This window comes from Vigna umbellata, chromosome 3, assembly GCF_029865625.1.
Source record: "Vigna umbellata cultivar VRB3 chromosome 3, Vumbellata_1.0, whole genome shotgun sequence".
NCBI lineage: Eukaryota > Viridiplantae > Streptophyta > Magnoliopsida > Fabales > Fabaceae > Vigna > Vigna umbellata.
The window spans coordinates 44,762,636-44,785,927 of NC_142167.1; the positions used below are offsets into that span (position 1 = coordinate 44,762,636).

The 23,292-nt window shown below is 30.8% G+C and overlaps 3 protein-coding genes across 3 annotated transcripts; 1 reads left to right on the plus strand and 2 right to left on the minus strand.

Annotated features, from left to right (window-relative positions):
* Positions 1-1,072: 1,072 nt before the first annotated feature.
* LOC148202638 (O-fucosyltransferase 20-like) lies at positions 1,073-4,266 on the minus strand. Its single transcript, XM_088110498.1, has 6 exons — positions 3,443-4,266; positions 3,041-3,206; positions 2,739-2,828; positions 2,311-2,594; positions 1,929-2,187; positions 1,073-1,725 (listed from the first exon to the last, which is right to left on the minus strand). Exons 1-6 carry the CDS (start codon positions 4,099-4,101, stop codon positions 1,507-1,509), a joined length of 1,677 nt encoding a protein of 558 aa, XP_087966624.1. The 5' UTR covers positions 4,102-4,266; the 3' UTR covers positions 1,073-1,506.
* Positions 4,267-11,481: 7,215 nt separating this feature from the next.
* LOC124837386 (beta-glucosidase 13-like) lies at positions 11,482-16,062 on the minus strand. Its single transcript, XM_047312730.2, has 13 exons — positions 15,840-16,062; positions 15,650-15,719; positions 14,844-14,902; positions 14,642-14,717; positions 14,395-14,472; positions 14,213-14,300; positions 13,855-14,107; positions 13,279-13,394; positions 12,486-12,700; positions 12,351-12,382; positions 12,101-12,203; positions 11,884-11,980; positions 11,482-11,783 (listed from the first exon to the last, which is right to left on the minus strand). Exons 1-13 carry the CDS (start codon positions 15,957-15,959, stop codon positions 11,615-11,617), a joined length of 1,476 nt encoding a protein of 491 aa, XP_047168686.1. The 5' UTR covers positions 15,960-16,062; the 3' UTR covers positions 11,482-11,614.
* Positions 16,063-18,819: 2,757 nt separating this feature from the next.
* On the plus strand, positions 18,820-22,989 carry LOC124837375 (2-oxoglutarate (2OG) and Fe(II)-dependent oxygenase superfamily protein). Its single transcript, XM_047312717.2, has 7 exons — positions 18,820-19,266; positions 20,608-20,781; positions 20,868-20,960; positions 21,030-21,098; positions 21,915-22,121; positions 22,424-22,549; positions 22,654-22,989. Exons 1-7 carry the CDS (start codon positions 19,042-19,044, stop codon positions 22,798-22,800), a joined length of 1,041 nt encoding a protein of 346 aa, XP_047168673.1. The 5' UTR covers positions 18,820-19,041; the 3' UTR covers positions 22,801-22,989.
* Positions 22,990-23,292: the final 303 nt, after the last annotated feature.

The window sequence follows — 23,292 nt, forward strand, 5'->3', positions numbered from 1 at the left end:
TTAATTATGGAATAATATATACATATTCAAAAGTTAAATTTATTGTAATATCTTATCTGCAGTAGTCAATTGATGCGAGATATATGTTTTTGTAATATCTTATTTGCAATAGTTATTTGATGCATGTATATAATTTTCTTGATGTAGTAAACATTTTTAAAATGAATAAATAGATTTAATTTTATTCTTAATAAATTTGTAACGTTGAAGTAAAATAATAAAGAAGCATTAAAAAAATTAAAAAGAAAAAAGAAAAACTTGTCTAAAATGAAACGAAAATAGTGTATTAATTAAAAATAGTAATGTTTTAGTATTTTAGTAAAAGTTGTAATGATTTAAATATGTTTATTAAATTAATTATATAATATTTAAAACAAAATATTAAATTAAGTTGAATGGTTATTAATAAAATGACATATTAAAATTATATATATAAGTATTATAGCATTGCTTTTAAGATATGATTTTAGGTCCTTTGATTTTAAGAAAACTACTTGATGATAAAAATTTAAAATTGAAGTTATAATTTAAATTAATGATAAGCTAATATTATAAATATTAAAAACGCAAAGATTATTGTTTAAGATTACAAGAAAACCCTAAAAGTTCAAATTAGAAAAATGAGTAAATATAAAATATAAAGTAGATAGATAACCTATTTTGATGTCATTTAATGTAGTTAACATCATCCTATTTTAGAGGAAAACGGTTCCAATTGGCACCCTAATCCTATCTTTAGAATAAATCAAACTGATAACCTTCTGCTTCAGATAAGAATATCAAAGACATTTTGTCCTATTCCTGGATAAGCACTGATTTATTTAAATTAATACCTTGATTGATACATTTACCTGTTAAATGTCATCCTCACCAATCTTAATATGGTAATAATACACATACAATGTTTTGTGTTATCAGAAATTGCAAATGATTAAACCTCATCTGATATAAGCCAATGATGCTTAATTGAAATTTGCACAAGAAAATTATCAGTATTTTTCACCTTTTATATACTCTGAAACTATTCCAATCACATGTTCAGTTTCAGCTGCTGCTGAATTGAGAGATAGCATAAGGTGATCTAGAAAGAGCAAATAACTCCATCCAAAACTGGGAATTTATACTGATATATGTACTACAAAGAATTGGGAATGTATCTATACAGACTCTATAAAGAATCAAAGAATGATATGTTCTATGCACTGATTGAGCCTATTATCAACTGATGAAAATCTACATTGCCTCACATAGTTGAATACAAATTCTGTGTATTTAATGAAAGAATGTGAGGAAACCTACAGGGATATGCATGCTTGACCATGCCTTTCAAGATTATGCTATCAAGAACTGTGGTTCCCATGGAAGTGACCTCAAGAAGTTTGGCAAGGGATCAAAATCATACCGATTACCAAAACCGGCTTCTTTTCGTGTTTGTTCATCCATTTCTGTGTAATATTTGTACCAAAAGCTTGGTATCATATGTGCAATTAACTGGGATCAGTGATGTTATGAGTCATTGCACATGCACTCAGGAATAGGATACTTAGTGACATCTCTTGCAGCCTTGCTAGTCCTGAGTTCTGGCTGACCTAATGAGTCTTGATGCAATTCCTTGATGATGCTGTTGAACTCTTCTTCAGGGAGGGAAGAGTTCAGAAAATAGGGCAGCATATGTCTTTTGTTTGGTGTTATATATTTCTTGTGACCTGCATAAGCCCTGTGACCCTGAAATAACATATAGTTTCAAGAATTAGAAGCTGTCACGTATTACAAACTCTATATTAAGAGTACATACATTGTTGCAATATAAGCTACTTCTAGCTTCTAGAGAAGTTTTTTCCTTTTAAATTTGTCTCCAATGAATGCTTCTAAATAGGTTTAGCCAAACTTATTCTAGCTAAAGAAATGTTTATATAGTCTTATAATACCTGAATTGCATGGCCCATATTTCCTCCATGAGATGGCATGAAAACATCACTCTTCTCAGAGACTATGTAATCTATGGCAGCCATCAGGGAAGCTTTATTTGCAAATGGTTCTAGTTCTCCAGGTAAAGCAAGATCTTCCTTGCTGTAAATATTTTGAAACTCGTTGATTAGTGGTTGCAATGCCTCTTTCCCACCTAACGGTTGTCCTCCAGCCCAGTAAATTCTTGCACTTTTTGGAGCTCCTAGAGCTTTAAGCAGCCTATAATGAGAAGGAGAAAAAAGGATCAGAAAAGCTTCACACACTAACACTTAGAAGACACCTAAATTCTATTTAAACATGTATTATCATGGTAGAAAAAACAGAATGAAGGATTATATCTACCTGGTAACCTCCACAGCATTTAAGGGGCAGAGACCAGCCAGCTTCCTTTCATGGTATGTCATGTTTGATTTCGCAGTTAAGAGTTCAGGCCTATTTATCCTCTCATTTTTTACAATCTCATCATGCTCAGGACTCAGACCAGGTAGACAACCAGTTCTCACCCAGACATCCTTTTCCATCCGTAGATGAAGAGCAAGGTAAGGTCCCTTGCTTTTCATTCTCTCGGCAATGTTGTTACCAAGTTCCTGAACAGGCTTTGCAAATCTTAATGCATGAAAAGCAACCTGAAATACAAGTGAGAACATTATGAATATTTTTCTATGGAGAAACTATCAGATGCATTTTCATCTTTATATCCAAACAGGCATATAAAGGAAGTTCCAAATTGCCTTTCCCTCTTTGTCATGAGAATATAGAATTTGCCATACCTTGCATCTAAGCTTTTGAAGATCAGGAGGAAGATCCTTTGTCAGCCTCGAATCCAGTCCACGTAAAAGCAAGACACCTTCTCTGTTGAACTGCATAGAACAACAAGAATCATGTTAAACTCTTGTTCAACAAGAACAACACTTGAGTAAAAGCATTCACAATTAACACTGCAGTTAAAACAATAGCATAGAGGGTTCTAACTTCTAACAACTTGTGTATGATACTGCAACACTTATATTTCTATCAGATATTTTAGTGATATCCACAGAAATTATCAAATGTGGAGATAAAACAAACTTACTCTTCTGAGATAGTGTGATCGAATCCAACTGGGAGTGGCATGAAGGGGAGGGCTCCCCTCTACTGGCCTTGTCATTAGATGTGTTGATGGCAAAGCTGAAACCACCCTCACATCATTGGCAAGAACACTCTTGAAGTGCTCCAAATCAAATATATCAGCAAATTCACTGCAAAATGGAAACAAACCTCAGGTAAGGAAAAAGACTATCTTGTGACATGTCCAAATAAGAAAAGAAATTAAATCAGTATCCAAAACTAGATTGAAACTGTACCAATGCTTTGTGGTCATCATTAAAATTTAATCCAAGAATGTAACAGCTTAATTTATAATCAGCAAAATTCAACTCTTCATTTAACATAAAGATCAACCAAGAACGAGACAAGAATCTGTATATCTTTTTACCTTTCATCTTCCCAAATGACATTGACTTGCAATATAGGAACAACCAAAGCAGCCCCAAGAATCCTAGCAATGACAACAGCGTCAACAATCTGATTCCGCTGTTGATTCATCCCTCCAGAAACTACCACCATGAGGTACCTCCTCCTGTTCTTCACAATTCCCTCACTCTGCCTCCCGTACTCCCTGCTGAAACCTAAGCAAGGCTTGTAACCCAACCCATCTGGCTGCTCCCAAAACTCACTCTTTTCAACCTCTTCAACTGTTTCCACCCCTCTTGGAACCTGTGCATGTAACTGCACACTGGTAATCAGAGGCTCTGAAACAGTGTCATCTGCACCATCCAAAATACCACCCTCCTGTGACACAACTCCGGGCACGGATTTTGAGAAGCCTACTGAGGTTGCACAAGGGAAGGGAGGAAATGGGGTGTCCAGATTGAAGCCCAGCTTGATCATGGCTAAGAAGGCAAGGAGAGAGAGAATGAAAAGGAACAATCTTGGCCTACTCCATTTGACAAAGCTGAAGACTTTGGAATGTCTTGCACATTTCTTGGGAGATTCGAGCAAGGATTGAAGAGAAGAAGACGATATGGAGTTGATGATCTGAGAAGGGACTGAAATGTAAGACAACTTCTTGGCATTGTTCTTGGACTTTGCCATGGCTTTCTTCTCCAAGATTCAATGCTTCTTTGATTGGTGAGTTTTATAATAGCCTTGTGATGTGTTGTTTGTTAATGGCTAATGGTTTTTTCTATTTCAATTATTTTCTAGAGAGAGAAGTAGGTGTCTGGAGGAGAGAGAAGAGGCGGCGGGAACACCGAGTTTGTCTGACGACCAAAGGCAACGCGTTCATCAAAAAGTCCCTCCGGTTTTGAGTTTGGACAAAATCTTGTTTTGTTTTTTTTTTGTGTGCTTTCGTCGCATAGTTACTTTTTTGTTGTCCATGTGTTTTGAACAAGATTATTTTATTTTATTACCTAAAGAATACTAGATATTTATTCAAATAAATGTTTCATTATTTCTATTCAAATACTAAAATAATAACAATTTCTACAAAAGTAAATTAATTAATTAATTGGACTTTCAATTTTTTTTTCACACTATATTTTTAAGTAGCAAATAATTGTTAAATAAGTCTAACAAGTTTTTTCTATTTATACAAGGATCTAGGTTTTTTTTCAATAAAGAAATAAAAATCAATATTAAAAGTTTGAATAAAAAATTAATATTCAAACTTGAAAGGAACATTGTTCCAAGTAGGGATAAGCATTGAATATAGATTCACTAATATTATAAATGAGTAACTTCTTCACTAAATTAAACTCCTCTCTTACAAATATATATATTAATTAACTTCAATGAATGACTCAATGATTAATCAACATACATTTAGGTATTTTCATATGGTAAAATGTGAGATTTTTATATTTTTTTTTCAGATAGTGTAATATTATATTAATTTTTCTTTTTTTTTCTTTCTATAAGTTTTCCTAAATACTACCAAATAAATGTACTTCATCAAAAACTAGGAATAATGATTAAATAGTTGTTTCACCTCAAAGATTTTACTATTCAATCCTTTATCTAGATGTAAGAATGAAGGTTATTGAAAAGATAAATTTCATTAGAAACAGTCACTAAATAAAGATTAAGAAATATTTAATATCAACATAATATTAAAAAAGAAGGTTTTGTCAAGTACAGCTCACACCAGCATATAGTGAGTAGATGGAATAGTAAGAAATTTGAAACACATGATGGAATAGAAAATTTCTTGAAGTATGAAAAAGGGTAATAGAAAAAGATGATTATAGAATATGGAATATTAGGGTTAGGGTTTGGTACAAGTCTCTATGAATGCATAAAAAATGGATAGACATTGAAGTGTGTGTGCATTGTTTCATGGCTAAAGCCAGCTGGCCATGGAAGAATGAATCAACAAGTAAGAGAGAAAAGTATCATTCTATTTATTGGTAGCTTCCACAATATTTCTTCTTACCACAAATTGAGAACTAATTAAAAGCATTTTTTATATTATGAACATATTTGAGATAGTTTGCTCACAAATTTTTGTTATAAAAAAAATTATTTTGTGTATTATTCCTTCTCATCTAAAAATTTTATACTTATCTTGACATTTTTATGTATAAATTTAGCCTCTTAATATAGAAACTAATCTAAAGTATTTTTTTAGGTTTTTTCTGTGTGAAATTAAAATTTATACATTTTTCAGATTTGTGAAAAAATAAAGAGAAATAAGTACAAAATTGTTAGACTTTTCTATATTCAAAATGGGTAGAATTATTATTATTATTATTATAATAGTCTCTGTTTTACTGTCAGATGCCAGCTGGATCCTCTTCATACTACAGTCACTCTGTGCCACGCCAGACAAATTCATGTTACAACAACTACCACGTCAGCACTGCTTTGTCGTGTGGGAATGTGCCCTACCACAGTTTTTCTTTTTGGACCACTGAAAGGGTTGTTAAATTTAGTTATGTTTTAAATGAAATGAAATATTTATAATTATTTTTAAAATTTTATATTAAGTGAATTTTATTTTTAATTCTTAAATGAAAAATTATTCACACAAATAAAATAAAAAACATGGGTTTTAATTTGGTCAACATTTTACACCCAATGAAGAAGTTTGTGTCTCAAGTTTTCACAACCGTCGTAATGATGACATTGTTAGGTTTGCTTCAACTACTATGTCACATTACAGTGTTATCAAACTTTTTCCAAAATAATTCTATATAATTATATTTTAAATTCATCCATAAAGTCATATTTTAATTCATTTACATATTTTTAAAAATAAAGATTAATTCCAGAAAAACCTCACCTTAAGAAAATGGAAATTAACTCCATGGGTAGCCTCCAAAACATTTTTTTTTGTCACTTTCTTTGACCATTATATGGCTAATAAATAATTGTATTTCTCTTTCATTCCATCATAAATATAGAAAATGGTGTCACCATGTGATTGGAATTTTCAATTCAACAAAGACAATACACAGACATGGCAGTGGACATGTAAAGAAAAAGACATTATCTCAGACTCTGTATTTTTTAAAAGAAAAAAATGGAAATAATGACCATTACCAAGCACAATCTCTTGTCACCAGCATGATCTACTCAGTTCATGATTTTAATATATAACAATTCAATTATAAAAGATTTCAAACTATAATGATTTCATCACAAGTGATGTACTCTTCTTAAAATCTCAAGTCTTCAATTTATTAAACTAAATTTTAAACTTTCTATTATAATATAATGATTAGTTGAATTTAATCATAATATCAATTGGAGGAAGCCATTTAATAAAAAGGATTATTTAATTTTATTTAATTTTAATTTTAAGTCTAGTATTAAGTAAAAATTAAATAATTAAATAATTTATAAGAAAAAATATTTACAAATTTATTATCTTAAAGTTTTTAATTAAAAATAATTTAATTTTTATGTAGATTTGGATTTATATTTAATTAGTGTTGTCTTTCTCTTGAGAATTCTCTTCCAAAAAATTTATCAATAAACTTTTTATACATGAATATGATATTATGGTAATGATAAGGTTTTTTATCATGCAATAATCTCTAACTACTTGTAAACCATAATTTAACAACTCTTAAATGTGGTGAAAGTGGGTATCTTAATTTCTTTAGTTTTCTTTATAACTTTATTCATTTGGAATGTGGCTTAAGAGCTAGCAAGGTTGTAAATGGTGTTGATGCAATTTTTCTTTAGCCCTAAGAGAATCGTAATCATTATTTCACCATTATTGAGTGTTCTTCCATCATAAGTAATATTAAGAAAATAGTTTGTGGAGATATTAAGGGCAAGTGGATGAAAGCTTCCCATTATTATAAAGACTTCAGGAATATGCTAAAAACTTCACAATTGACAAAGAAAGAGAAAACCAACCATCATTAATATATTAATATCTTTCTTTTTCTAAGCTTAATCTGATTTATGCTGACTTCTTCAATGTTTTGGTTCCATTTGGCATTTTAGTGAACATAAAAAAAATTACAAAGTGGTGTACTTAATTGGTCAAAATCATTGAGAATTATTAAAGTTAATATACATTGAATGACCTAACATTTCTCTCTCACATACCCCATTAAGAATAGCACATAACATTTAATTTTTGTTTTTAAAAAGGGAAGAGTGCATTGTAATGGAAGAATATTAACCTTGTACTAATGATATTGGAAACCTAGTTTGCATCCATTATGAGCCCTACATTACATGTCTCAATACTAATAAAATATCATGACACATTTTCTTTGGTTAGAATGGTTGCAAGAGAAGGTTGAATTGCACCATTAACTAACTACCACTCAAGCTCTTTATCAAACCTTTTAAACTTTGTAGTATTAAGCAAAGAATATTGCACAAACAAGTAACCCTTTGGTATTGGATTGTTGAAAATGTGGTGAATATGACACTATGTTTTTGTTAGTGTACAGATGTGGTCAAATTACTCTTTTTTACAAGACATCATAACATGTTGGTTAAGAATGTTTTGAGTACAATTGAAGAATCCATATCTAGTTAGTTAAGAATATGTTATATATCTTATTTGTTCACTTCTTTGAGTATAATTACCTATCCCAAAGTAAAAAAACATCATAAGAATTTGTTATACTAAATTTTAATGATGTAAGAATTGTAAGAGACATAAATTTTAAATTAAGAAATTAGTAAACTTATTCCAAACCCATTAATGGTTTGAGTGAACACCAATCATGGCTTTGCTTCATCATTGGCAAATTAGGAAAATACAATGTGACAAGTGGGGTCCACTACTTTCTACTAAACAACCCTATTCTAATGTGTATATATATTAACCTAATTTCATGTAAATCCCCTTTACAAGAAACTCTACCTTTAATTCCAAGAAAATGAAAGGTCCCTCTTGCTTTTGTCAGAACAGACAAGTTATATAATTAGTTCTACAAAACATGGCCCATTTTAGTTTTTATTTTTTATTTTTATTTTTTTGTGTAATAAGTATATAGAACTTTTATTTGTTATCTAATTAATTTTCCTTTTTTTTGTGTACTTTAGTGTAATGTGTTACTTCTTCTGTATTTAAATATAAGTAAAAAAAAGTATATTTAGATAAATTAGGCATAAAAAATTTATTTTCCTATATGGCACTACTATTATATACCTTTTTAGTATATACAAAATAAGAATATTAAATCAACTTAATTATTATTCTTAATCAATAAAAAAAATATTTTGTTCTCCATTAAATCGTTTAAAACGTTTTATATATTAAATTCAATTTAACTTTTATATTAATCATAATCTTCATTTTTCTTAAATACGCAGAAAGAAAAATAAATAAAATTATAAGACAAAACATCACTCACATTATCCGATTAATAAAAATAACTAAACCATAAATATTCAATTTAAAAGTATAATTTTTTTTTTGATAAAAACTCAATTAAAAGTAAGTAAATTTATCATGAAACTGAAAATACTCAAATTTTGTTTTCATTATCACTATGAGATAGTTCTTGTTATTTAATGTATATTTTTTAATGATAATAATAAAGTTACTTCTCGTTTTATGTTGACTTTAATATATTTTATATTAATCATAAAATTTCATATTTATTAATGTCTAAAAATAAATAAGTAAAATTACTAGACAATATGATAGTAATGTCATTCAGTTAATGAAAAACTTAAATCATAATAACTCAAATTGAAAAATATAAATCTTTTGAATACTCAATGATAAAAAAAAGTTTTGATAAGAACTCAATTGAGCATAATTAAATTTATCATAGACCCAAAACTTAACTAAATCAAAAATTAAATTTAGAAACATTAAAGAGATTAATTAAACATCCTTAGTTTTACTTTCTTTTCTCAAATTTTGCTTGTTGTAAATATGTAAAACAAAAAGATAAAAGTAATTGGAATCTGATTATATCTCTAAAAACTAAAAGTGCAAAAGATAATATGTAAAATATTGCGACTCCCTAAGTTGATCATGCTAAATATAATTTGCATAGTAAAAAATGACATGGTATATGAGAAGCTATATATAACTAAATTATAATAAATAAATAAAAAATTTGTGATGTATAATTAAGATTAAAATAATTTTGTAAAATATTATTTAGAAATAATCTAAACAAGAGTAATGGTATTATGGCACACTTTACATTCATTTGACATAGAATACAAGGATAAATTAATTACAAAAGTGTAAATTTTTGTATTTTTTTAAGAAAGAAAAGAATAAAAAGTAAGAAACGATAGTGTCAAATAATATAAAAAACTTAGGTGCGTAAAAGAATATTTTTTTCTAAACAATTATTGAAAGTCAACATTGGGAGAAACAAAAGTGATGGATGAATGATTTGAGAAAGAGGATAAGGAGAAGAGGGTTTGATTGGATTTAGGGTTTAGACACACCAAAGTGGAAAAGCTTATAATGCAATGAATCTAGGGTTTGTTACATGTGAGGATTGTCCCTTCCATGTGCACTTATTCAATCTTTTTAATCTTATAAAAAAAAGAGCTATGCATTGTGCATTATTGGAGCTACAATGTTTCATCATCATTCTAATTCTCAAAACATAAACCAAAAAGAAAAAAAAAGTCACTCATAGTTGGGTCCTATATTTCTTTGTTAGTTTTTCTTTGAATGTATATTCTAATATTAGTGAGAGAGAAATTCTTTACCATTTTTTCCATTTTTTCCCCTAAATTTTTAGATATAAAAAAAATAATTGGATTTAAAAGGTTGTAGAGGAACATTGTTGTTGGCTCCATGCCTATGATAGAGAACACTACACCATTGATGTTGGGGGAGGAGAATTAAAAACACCTTTTTGTTTAAAAAAATGAATTATCTAGCATCTAATGAACTTAAAGTATTTTTTTTCTTTAGAATTTAAAAGTTTTTTAGAGCATTAAATTATTCTATTCTTAAATTTTGTATGATTCAATGAATATCAATTATTAAATCATCAAATCATTCACCAACTGATTAAACATTATCAAGTGAGTCAATATGGTTCACATAATCACTCATTACAAGATGTCTTCAAAATAAATTAATTTACTTTTTTAGAAAACTGTCCAAACATAAATCAGATTATGATAAGCTCATTTTTGAATACTTAGTCTATGATAATATTTAACTTTGTTTCAGAATATCTATGTTGGCACGCTAGAACAAATGCTTGTGCACTCCCAAATACAAATAAATTTCAAAATCCTCTAAAATATATTCCGATTTGACTAATTTTTACTTTGTTTTTTATTAAACATTATTTTTCATTCTTAATTTATCCTTAAATTAACTATTCTCCATGTCTCAGTAAAAATAATGTATTTATTTAAAACAAAAGAGGCGATCAAACTATCTTAAAAAGATATATTTATTATTATTATGTGTATTTTTAATACATATGAAAGAACCTAAAACTGCATTAATTGTTGGACAAAGAGAGTTCTGTGGTGGTTAATTAGAAACATTGATTAGTATTAGTTTTTACAAGGTGGTTTTAAGTCTAATCCTTCTTACAAAATTAATTTGAGATGATCTTGAGTATAATATATCCTTACAAAATTAACTTAATTTAAAATCTCATTTATTCTTATAAAATTAACTTGATTTATTTCATTTCTGTAAATGTTTTCAACTCTTAAACTTGTAAACAAAATTGAAATTCATCTATTTTTCAAATTTTAACTTCAAACTTAAAATAATAATAATAAATATAATTCTTCTAATTAAACTACATGAAATTTTATTGACATATTAAAAAGTATCTATAAGACATGTAAAAAAAGTTGACGAAATTAAATTAAGAAGACTATATTTTTTTTTTTAAGTTTGAAAACCAAAATTTATTAAAGTTTGAAATAGAAACAAATTTCAATTTCAATTATAAATTTAAAAACTAAAAACATATTTAATTCTTAATCGTTTATCTCTAATAGATCAAACATGAATATAAGAAGTATCACAAAAACATCAAACCGAGGAAGAAATTAATGGAAGTTACAGATAGATTATCAGAAATCATCAAAGTCAATCTGCATAGTTCTTACAATGGCCCAAAGCAAATGACAAGGATTAAGAAAGAAAAACAGCATATTCTTTTCTTTACCTTACCCCATCAATTCATTGGTGAAGAAATATTTTGAACCACAAAGCTGATCTTTTACGGTATCTTCTCAGTCCATTCTTGTAATCCACATACACCAGTCCAAACCGAAGACTGTAGCCAGCAGTCCATTCAAAATTGTCCAACAATGACCATGCAAAGTATCCCTTCACCCTTACTCCATTCCTACCAAATTCATACATTTTAGCCTTCCAAATTCTTGAATATAGGGAAGAAAAAGGTCAAACAGTAAACTTCATAACAACAATGATCACTTTAAACTCACCTTATGGCCCTATGAAGATACAGAAGGTGGTGACTGAAGTAATCTATCCTTGTTCTGTCATTTAGTACCATTTTTCCATCATTAAGCTCATCGATTCCTGCAAAAATTTGAATGACACCATTCATGGAAACAGAAAAACTAGTGTTGTAGCATGGTAAAGATTGTGTTTTAGAAAGAACAAAAGGGTGACATAGATCACCCAAGATGAATTTTTTACCATTTTCTGTTATGTAAATAACAGGGTTGTTGAATTTCTCCTTGGTGTATTCTAGTAGACCTTGAATTCCTGGTGGATAGACATACAGCCAATCTGAGGCTGCCTGCAAAATATTAATTTCTCATATCCTTTGTGAAAAATAATGTTCAATTATTTGTAAATAGTGTTAATTCTTGGTTTACTCAGACTAATGTAGTGATAACTAATCATTGTCATGCACTGAATGGAACTTATCTCCAAATACAAGTACCTTTGGACCAATGAGAACTCCATTTCTTCTAGCTGATGTAAGTGCAACAAAAGGTATCATGGGTAAGCACGTTTTTGAGGAAAACTCAATAGAAGTTAATTGAAAAGTGTGTGAGCTTCAGTTAAAATGGCTTACAGGTAAGTGTAACACAAGCATCTGTGAAGGCAGTTGGTCTTTCACGTGGGCAAGAAGTACTAGTTGCATAAGTTGAAGTGTAATAATTTAACCCTATGAAATCAAAGGACCCTTTTACCATCAAATATTCACTTCTGGTAAACTTTGGCAAACGTCCTCCAACATTCTTTACCATTATGGCCGGATATGTGCCGGAGTAAAGTGGTTCCATAAACCTTGAATGAACACAAATAAGATGAGTTAGAGCTAACCATGTCACAGAGAATGTTAAAAACTTGGGAGGAGTTATGTATTGATGAGTTGTTTAAGCATTTATTGGTTGCTCTACCTACTTGGTTCTTACAAGAAATGCTTCAGAAGCAAGCAATAAATGCTTTATGATCCACCAAGGCACTAAAACCCAAGATGAAACTGATGCAGAAAAGCAGAACTTGCAACCAAAAGCTTGCTGATTTATTAGAATACTGAGAAACTGAACCTGTAGCTGAGAAAATTCTCAACCTTTTCTTATTTTTCCTCCCCTCCTCAAGTCTATTATTGATTACATTATATAGAAGATCAAGTCTCAATTGACTTACAGGAATTCAAAAGAAAATTTCAAACAAAATCAAATCCAAGATATTCCTAATGGTCAATGCCTAATAAGGAAAGAAATCCTAAGTGTCTTAAAAACCTTACATTTTCTTAAAATAAAAGATATGCAATAAAGAGGAAACAAAGATATATTTTTCTGCCATGAAATTTATCAGGAATGGAAACAAAAAGAGTGTTTTTTAGTGGCAAAGACACTTACCAGTCATACATAAAAGCAAGACCTCGATATGCAGCTTCTATGTCCTCTTTTGATTGAGAAAGTGGCAGAACCCAGGCAGAATTCAATGTTACCCCAATTTGACCCTTCTGAGAAACCTATTAGAAAATCATTCACCATCACTTAATTTTCTATTTAAAATCTTAAAAAGTAATCTAATCTTAACTCAATACTACAAAACCAGTTTTTAAGGTAAAGATTTCCCCCAGCTTTATACTATATTTGGACAGCATCTCTAGTCGATATGAACTTGGATTTTTCCCAATATAAAACAAGGGAAAAAAAAGTCATTTTTGGTTCCTATACTTTCAATCAAACTTGAATTCAGTCCCTCCACATTCAAACTGATAAATTTAATCCTCAAACTTCTGAAAAGATGTGAATTGAGTCCCTATTTCAAATTTGTAATGGTCAAAAAACTGTTGCTTGATGCTAAGTTTAACAAGAGGATGGACTAAATTCATCAGCATGAAAATGCAGGTATCATAACCAAGTTGGTCTCAAAGTATAGGAACTAAAAACTCACTTTTACTTTAAAAACAAGAATAATGCATTAACCTGGAACTTCTCCCTGTAAACTTTTACTGCTGCAGCATGAGAAAGAATGAGATTGTGTGTAACCACATAGGGCTCAGTGGTAGAATCACCAGCCGTGCAGTTAGCAAGCCACTTGGAGCATCTATTGGGTGGGGATCCACCATTTCCATAACCTAGAGTGCTATATAGAACTGGTTCATTTAATGTAATCCAGTGCTTGACCCTGTCACCAAATTCCCTGAAGCAAACTTCTGCATAATCTGCAAAATCCTGACTGTTTGCATAATCAAAGTACCAATTCTTCATCAGTTGAGTGAATGGGAAGGACAAGTCCATGTCCATGTATTCTAGAGAACATAGTAATCTCACTATTGCTTACACAATTTTGGGATTCAGAAAACCACCATATTCATCTTCAAGAGCTTGAGGGAAATCAGAGTGAAATAGAGTTATAAAGGGTTGTTGTCCTGTAAACAAAAACAGGTACATCTAGTTTAGTTTGATTTGGAGAGTATCATGAGAAAGAGAAACAGAAAGAGCAAGAAAATTACGTCCACTGACCATTTGCTATCAAATCATTTATGAGATTGTTGTAATAGGCAATGCCTTCTCGGTTAACTCCTCCCTGCAAGTTTCCATCTAAAATCAAGGTAGTTTAAACTTAACTGCATTATGGAAAAACCATACAAAGCTCTACTAACCATTATGTGTGATTCAATATATATTCCCTCAAAAGCATGCAAACTCATGATTCAAATTAGCATTTTGCTATACCAAAACAATAAAAGAGATAATTATAGTTTCTCACGAGGTAGTATTCTTGGCCAAGAGATGGAGAACCTATAGGCATTGAATCCAATATCCTTCATCATAGCCACATCCCCCTGAAAAAAAGAAAATCACATGTAAAAAAACAAAATCATCAATCTAGATGAAATAAAATCTCGCGAAGCTAAGGAAATTCCTCTACAACTAGATTTCTAAGTTCAAAATTATGAGAAAGAAAGTACCTTGTAGCGGTGGTATGAATCAACGGCAACATCTGCATTACTGTGGTCTGCTATTCTATCTGAAAAACCAAGAAAAATGTCTCAATTTTTTGTATAAACCAACTTCATAATGAAAACCCAAAATCAATTTGATCAAGCAAATTGATGAAATGGAGTGGTTCATTGATGTACATCTTCAACACTAATCCAACAGATATTTTATTATTCTAGCATTATCCTTATTATTTTTCACCTAAGCTTGCCCTATTCAACTCTCTGGGTATTGTTAGTTGGTTTAACAGTAGTTTAAGACATTTTTCACTTAAACCCTAAACCTTAAAAAGTAGTTACTAGGAACAAGACATGCAATGTATTTTCTACCAAATAAATCTCCTATAGCACTGTTCCATCCCTCCAAAAGTCTCACGTTGTCTATGAATGATGCTCAAAGACACTTTACAAACACTCTCTTTCCTTAATCCACGATATGACTTTTAAAGGAGAAAACCAGGCCTACAAGAGCCAAAAAGCAGAACAAATTTAAACATCACAACTTATAAGGATAACAGACTTAGTGGTAAAAATTAGAAGGGCAAAGTTGTAGATTCAACTTCCCCTACTAACATTTGGGAGATATAAGGTTGATTTGAAGGGTTTAGAACTGAGAGTGGGAGAGGTTGTGGTCAACTTCCCCACTAAAACAACTATATTGAAGCATAGGTTACTTCGGCAAAAGGAAACAACTATGATGCATTACAAGCTAAAATGGACAAATAAGGATGCTGAATAAAAAAAAAAAGACAACAACATAGAGAGGCCATGCAAACCTGGGTGGCTATGAGTGAATGTGTCCCATATACTGGGGCCTTTGCCACCTTCACGTGCAGCACCTTCATACTTCAAAACCCAATAACACAGAACCCAGAAAGGAAACAGAAAAGTGCCAAGTCAGATACAAAGATCCAACCTTTACACATAAAGATGCAGAGAGTTGAGCAACTTGGGACAGAACAAAACCTGGTAAGCTGAAGAAGCTGTTCCAAAGAAGAAATCTGGGGGAAAACTGCTCCTATTAAGAGAAGCTGCCGAGTGAAAAAGAGAAAGCGTTGCAAGGAGAAGAACAACCTTCAGCCACATTGTTCAAATCTGAATGAATGAACTCAATTTTCAAACTTGGTTTGGTTTTTGCCCCCCCCCCAACACAGAACTTATATTATTGAACCCCACAAGAAAAAGCGAGATTCTTTGTCTTTTTGCAAGTGAAAAGGCTAAGAAAAATTGCTGTTATATTGATTATTATATTTGTTTTCTTAGATGATATGGTAAGTTAGGTTAAAGTGCTTGAAATGAAAAAGATGCTAATCTTCCAGAAAAGGGTTAAGAGGTTCCATGCTTAAACCACTTCAACTTCTTCATGCCATCTTCCTCGTACCATTCCAGTTGTGTTGGCAAAGCTATGAAAATGTGTTCTCTTTGGTAGAAGTTGATGAAAACCTTTGAAGGAGGCTGAAATAAAATCATTATTTCTAAAAGTAATAATTATATGTTTAATTTATTAATTTTGACAATATATTTAATTGAGGATATCTTTCATTATATAATAATGTCATTTGCCTTGTACTTCACTTCACTGTATAACAACACATAATATTTAAATCTTAATGTAATTTTTATTTCAATACAATCTTCTCATGAAAGTGACACTTTAATAATATTATACTAACATTTCAGTTTCAAGAATTTAAAAAGCTAATTTAAGTATTATATTTAAATTTTAATGTTACTCTAAACAATATCTTTTTATCTTTATGATTTAAGATCTTATTTAAAATTTTAAATTTAAATTTTATAATATGTTAATATGTTTCAATGGAATTCATTCAAGACACGTATTTTAAATTTTTGACTAGTATCACCTTCATATGGGAATGTTTCATTAATCTGTTCTTAATAATTCAATCTTTTAGAACTTAAAAATTGATTTAATTACCATATTTAAATATTATTTTTTATTATGTAAAAAATAATACTATATTTAAGTAAAACAGATATTATAATATTACAGAATTAATTAATACAATTAAATTTTAATTTCTAAATTAAAAAATATTATTGATCAATTTCTTCTTCATCATCATACAATGGTTTAAAAAAAATGATAAAGTGAGATGTTTATTTTTGAGAAAAATTATTTTCTTATAAAAGGCTTCAGGCTTCACTTGAGATAACTCCAAATTTCAATAAGAAAGTTATAATGGAGGAAAAATCATTTTAAAAAAAAAAAGAATTTATAATGGAGGAACTCCAAATTCATGTAGCAATCAAGACTACCTATACTATGGTACTTCACATAAGTTCCTAAAAATGTTGTCAGTAATAGAAGTGGACAAACTATGATACTGAAAAACAGTACACTGGAATCCTAACTTAAATTAGAAAGCTTGTCAGAACATTTATTTCCTTCTTCTTTATATAGTAGATGTGTGTGTGAGACAGCATTCAGCACCCATAAAACAAGAAAAATTTGCCAATAAATATTTCTTAAGATAGGACAAAACATTTTAAAACATCATACAATCAAAGCTCAAAAGCAATAGGACAATGTAAACAAATGTTACAAACTACAAGAATGATTCATGCAGAAACTTTTTGTCCATCAACGACTGTTCCATTGAAAATTTTGGCAATCTTGCACCGATGTTATTAACCATTTCAACAGGGTATGATCCAGAATTTAGTGGCTCCATGAACCTTAAAATAATAATAATAAAAAAAGTAATTTGAGTTAGGTCCACTTATCCATTTGACAGATTTTCTCCAAAAAGGAAAATATTTTACCAGTTTGATTTGAATTTGGAATCTCCACTGGGTTTTCCTTTGCTGTGTTTTCATTGTATTATTAATGCTTAGCAGAGGAACACCAAAAATACCCAGCAGAGAATCCTAATTCGATTTGGATTACTGTAAAAGCCTTTTAAAACGAAAATTTCACACTACTATGAGCTATTTTCTAATGTTACATTATTAACTCTATATTAACAATAAATAATCACTGCATAGTTGTGGAGTTAAAATAAGAAAACAAAATTGAAAAATTACCGTCATACAAGAAAACAATGGCCCTAAATACAGCATTGATATCTTATTTTGAAGATCAGTCTTTTCCCTAGACGATCTTGTATCAATATTTTCCACATATGTTGTTGTTGAAACCAGCATCTAAGTATAAAATATTTTCATCACCTGCAAAATTATTTGCTGTTATAAGTAAATTATGTGGGTTATCATAACTTTCACAGGTATACTTATATTGATTTTCTATTATATTTGCTTGTTGTAGTTTGAATATATAATCTAGTTTTTCGTCTAATTTAGGATTAGACTAGAAGATATTATATTTTGTGGTCATTTGTTTCTTTTTCTCTTGAAAAGACTTTTAAAATTTGATAAAATGATAACTCTCTTATTCCTCAAACACTAAAAGGAAAACTTTCATTGACTCTTTCACGAATTCATGAAACCAATGCTGGATCTAACCATCTTTGATACTAATTTGATATTAGTGAGACATTTATAAGAAATTCACAAAGAACTCACTCTTTTGTATTTTTAAACGCAAACATTATTATTTTTCAAAGCTCATTTACATTATGCACCACCAAACATTTATGAAAGCAAAACGAACAAGCAAACAAACAAAAATAATACAAAATTTTGATAATTCACTTAGGGGTCATACACTTTTGATAAGTGTTAAACAACTCAGGTACAAACAATTGTGAGCTCATGTTTTTGATTTAATTCTAACCTATAAATTCTCCTTGTAATAGGTAAAGCAAAATTATGATTGGTAATGGAGAAAAAAAATGAAAAATGATCGAAAAATTAAAAAAAAAATCGAAAATTTGAAGAAAAAAATTAAATCGATTTCCTGAAAGGTTTTTTTTTTTCCATTTTTATATCAACCAAACTAAGAAGAAAAAAAGTGTTTTCTTTCTTAGTTTCAAACCGACTGAATGAATTCCACATGCAGAGATGGATCATGTTTTTGTTTCTCAAATTATTCATAGGAAAAAACTTTGACATAATGATGCTCTCTGAAATTGTTCAAAAAAATTTCTCTCTCCTTCTCTCTCTGAAAGAAAGAGAATAAAGACGCAGCTTCTGTAATCACTGTTGCAGTAAATCTCTTCACTCTCCCGCCATCTCCTACACTTCAATGGATCTCCCCGTCATAGATCTCTCTCCCTGTCTCTCCGGCGAATGGGACCCACACCTCTGTGCCGAGGTCAGCCGCACGCTCAGGGAGACCGGCGCGCTGCTCGTGAAGGATCCTCGCTGCACCGTCCAAGATAACGATCGCTTCATTGACATGATGGAACGCTACTTCTCCAAGCCCCACCACTTCAAACTCCTCCACGAGAGACCCCACTTGCATTACCAGGTAAAGGGTCGTTTTTTTCCCTCTAAAGTTTCTTTCTTTTAATCCAATTTGGAGCCATTGACGTTCTTCCCCTTCTAGGGTGCGTTTTCATTTGAGTAAAGGTATAATGAATAATGCCGTACTGAGAAAATAATCTTAGGCCATGTTTGGTTTGAAGTTTGCAAAGCGCTTCTGTGAATGCACGACAGCGAATTCCAGTACTGAATTGAAGAAGGAAAAAAAAATGTGGTTTTGAAAAAGCAAGACTGCTTTTGAACTCTTTCAACTTTAATTCGATCATACCAGAAGTCTGGATTTAAGCTTTACTCAATTCTACTAAACAGGCCTTGAAGGTGGTAGATGATGCTTTAGTTTTTTGTGAGAATCAAACATTACACAATGTTTTTCTTGTCAAATATTTCATATCCCCTTTTGGGGCGTGGTGGGGTGGCTTTTTCGTTGTATTGAATCGATTGAATATAGGTAGAATAAATAATCTTAATCAGTTGTTGGCATTAGGCGGACCTGCATAACAAATCACGAATATATTGGAATATTACCTGATGGCTTTCTTTGTTAACTATCTTGTGTTGAGAAAATCAATTGTTGATATTATATGGATGTGGGCAACGAATCATGAATGTGTTGGAATCGAATACGGTCAAATACTCTTGTTTTCTTTGGAAGAATCAAATCCAATGCCTTAGTCTCCGCTTTTATAAAATTCTTAACATATTCTTTCATTTTGAGAATTATCCTTCTTTTGCGAAGTTCTGTATTTCATTTTTTGTTTTTTGTTTTTTTATCACAATGAGCTGAATGGAACCTCTTTTTATGCAGTTGGGAATGGAGGGGAGATTTTATAAATCTAGTGATTCAAGTTACTAAGATATATGGTTTTGGTGACTAATTTTGAGTTTTCTTCTTTCTTTTATCTATGTAATTTGTGTTGAGTTAGGTTCTTTTCTTCCTGGAATTGGCAAGACTTTTTAGAGTTTACATTATTTTTTACTCCGTAAATATTATCTGGTAATTGAGGTTTATCGGTGGTGGATGTACTTGTGATTTATCGTTTTGGGTGAGAATTTAATTGTATAATGTCTTTGTGTGGGGCTGTTCTAGATTGTTATGGCTTGAGGTCCTTTATTCTTGGAGCAAATTGTGGAGATTTTACAAACAATGAAAATGGTAAATACAAGCATCCATTTTGAAACAGAACAAGGACCATCAGTGGTTAGGGCCCTTCCTTCTGTTCTGTGGCTTGTGGATCACTTTATGGTAGTTTTTGTGATTCATCCTGGCAATTTTGATGGCAAAATAAGTAATGGTAATGATAAATGGTGCTTCAAATGGCTGCAACAGGTTGGGGTTACACCAGAGAGAGTTGAAGTTCCAAGAAGCTTGGTTGATGAAGAGATGCAAGAAAAACTAAAAACAATGCCTAAAGAAAACCAGCCTCACACTCCTGTTGGGCCCGATCTCAAATGGCGATACTTTTGGAGGATCGGTCCTCGACCATCAAATACCCGTTTTCAGGTCTTATGCTGTTCAATTCTTGTCTATAAAGAGAAAGGACAGATGATACCTTGTTCCTAATCCTAACGATCATCTAAATTATACAGGAACTGAATGCTGAGCCAGTAATACCCGAAGGTTTCCCTGAATGGAAAGAAACTATGGATTCTTGGGGATACAAAATGATAGCAGCAATTGAAGTCAGTCATTATTATTTTTTTTTTCATTTCTTATATGTGGTGATCTAAATGTGTATATTTGTTCCTTAGGTTGTTGCTGAAATGGCAGCTATTGGGTTTGGTCTTCCAAAGGATGCATTCACTTCTCTTATGAAGCTGGTAAGGACATCTATTGCTTCGTGGCGATTACTACCTATAATAAGGCAAAAAAACTTATATGTCATGACGAGCAAACACTTCAAGATAGATTGTAGCACAAAAATAACGCTAGACACAAATTAACAATTTCATCTCATTGATTTTATTGCTAACAGGCATTTCCTTTTGACTCAGTGCATCATCATAAGCATCTTATGTTAGTATTGTCGATTTCTCAACATGAAAGTAAAGGTTCCCCAGTTTCTGTTACAGTTTTTTTGTCTGAGTTTCAACTTTTTTTTTTCATTTGATGTACTTACTATAACTTTTTGATAGTTTTTATTGTTTAAAATTATATTTGTATCCAGCAAGACATGCATTTTCTTTGACACCTTCAAAAGGAACTGGATGGCCTACATGTGCAATAGATATATTGCACAAATCTCTTTTGTAAAAAAGGAAAGCACAAGTTCTGTGATAAATTTTCTCAGTCTTAGCTGGTTCAAAAGTATCAGTGCCTTACTTTTGCAGTTTAATAGAATGCCAGTGTTCCCTACATTGGTGCTTTATGCACTGTTCTGCCACTTCTGTTACTTTAATAACAAAAGGAGCATCTTTGTTAACTTAATTTTTCCATGATACAGCCACCAAATGGGCTAAAAATGTCATATCTTTTGTAATAATGCATTTTATTGACCAATACCCTTTTAGCATTATGAACAAGTAGAATTGAATGGTAAGCTAAACCATATTCTTACTTTCATAGTTCTAGTAATTACAAGTAGAATTGAATGCTAGTGATTGTATAACGTATTTTCTCTCTTTACCATGTACTAGGGCCCACACCTGTTGGCGCCAACCGGTAGTGACCTTCAAAAATATGGCCAGGAGGGAACTGTTTTTGCAGGATATCACTATGACCTTAACTTCCTAACTATTCATGGTAGAAGCAGATTTCCTGGTTTAAACATCTGGTTAAGAAATGGACAAAAAGTTGAAGTAAAGGTTCCAATAGGATGTCTTCTTATTCAGACAGGAAAACAGGTAATTCAAAATTACTAAAATTTGCTGATATTTCATGAGAAGGAAATTAAAGTTTATATTGCAGCTTGAACATGTACTTGATTCCTTGTCCTCTCATATTTCCTGCCTTTCTGATGGAATAACCTTACAAGTTTTCTAATTCTGTCTTTTCTTTTTTTAAAGTGTTCAGTTCAGCAATGTTAGTTGTCTCATGATTTCACTTTCCTTTTGAGATCAAAACTTGACAGTCCTTTATGATAAAATATGATTGACTCTGCATCATATATGTTCTTTTGTATTTTCTTTTTTGGTTTAAAATACAGATAGAATGGTTAACTGGGGGGGATTGCATAGCTGGAATGCATGAGGTTGTTGCTACAAAGAGGACAATTGATGCAATTAATTTAGCACAAGAGCAGAATCGTAGCTTATGGAGAGTCTCTTCAACGGTGAGTGAGGAATGGATAATTATTCTTCAAACTAAGAAAAAAGGAGTTTATAAAATGGACTTGTCAGAGTTATATTGGCTGATAACATTTGTGTGTTCATGTAGTTGTTTGCTCACATAGCATCAGATGCAGTTCTGAAGCCATTGGGACATTTTGCAGAGTTGCCACTTGCAAGCAAATATCCACCTATGTGTGCAGGAGAGTATGTTGAACAAGAGCTTGCAGTGATCAATCTCAAGGGAAAGAAATGAAAACTTTCATTGTTGAAGATCGTAATCAAAAGTTCAAAACATTTTTCTTAAACTGGATCACATTCATACAGTTTTTCTGGCGCAAGAAACTGAATTGTTGTTTCATTTTTTACCCAAGAAATGGAACAATGTGAGCTTCCAATTGATCACTGATTAATTTTAATACACATGAAACGTTTACATGCCTCAGCATTTTATCTCTTTACAATGATATCATTGTTTTGTTTTTTTATCCGTTCTTTGGATTTTCCAGAGGAAAAATAACAATTTTCAAATTAAATTTGGAGAATAAAAGAATATATGCGACTAAAATTTAAGAGAGAGAAAAAACATGCATAGGTTATACACAAAAATACATTTTTAAAAGATAATTTTACTAAAAAATTACAATTAATAAAAGATAAAAAAAATTACTAAAAAGTTCACAGACAGAAAGTTCAGAATCATCTTTTGCTTTATCAGTAAGTTAAGAATCATGATAATTTTCCTTCT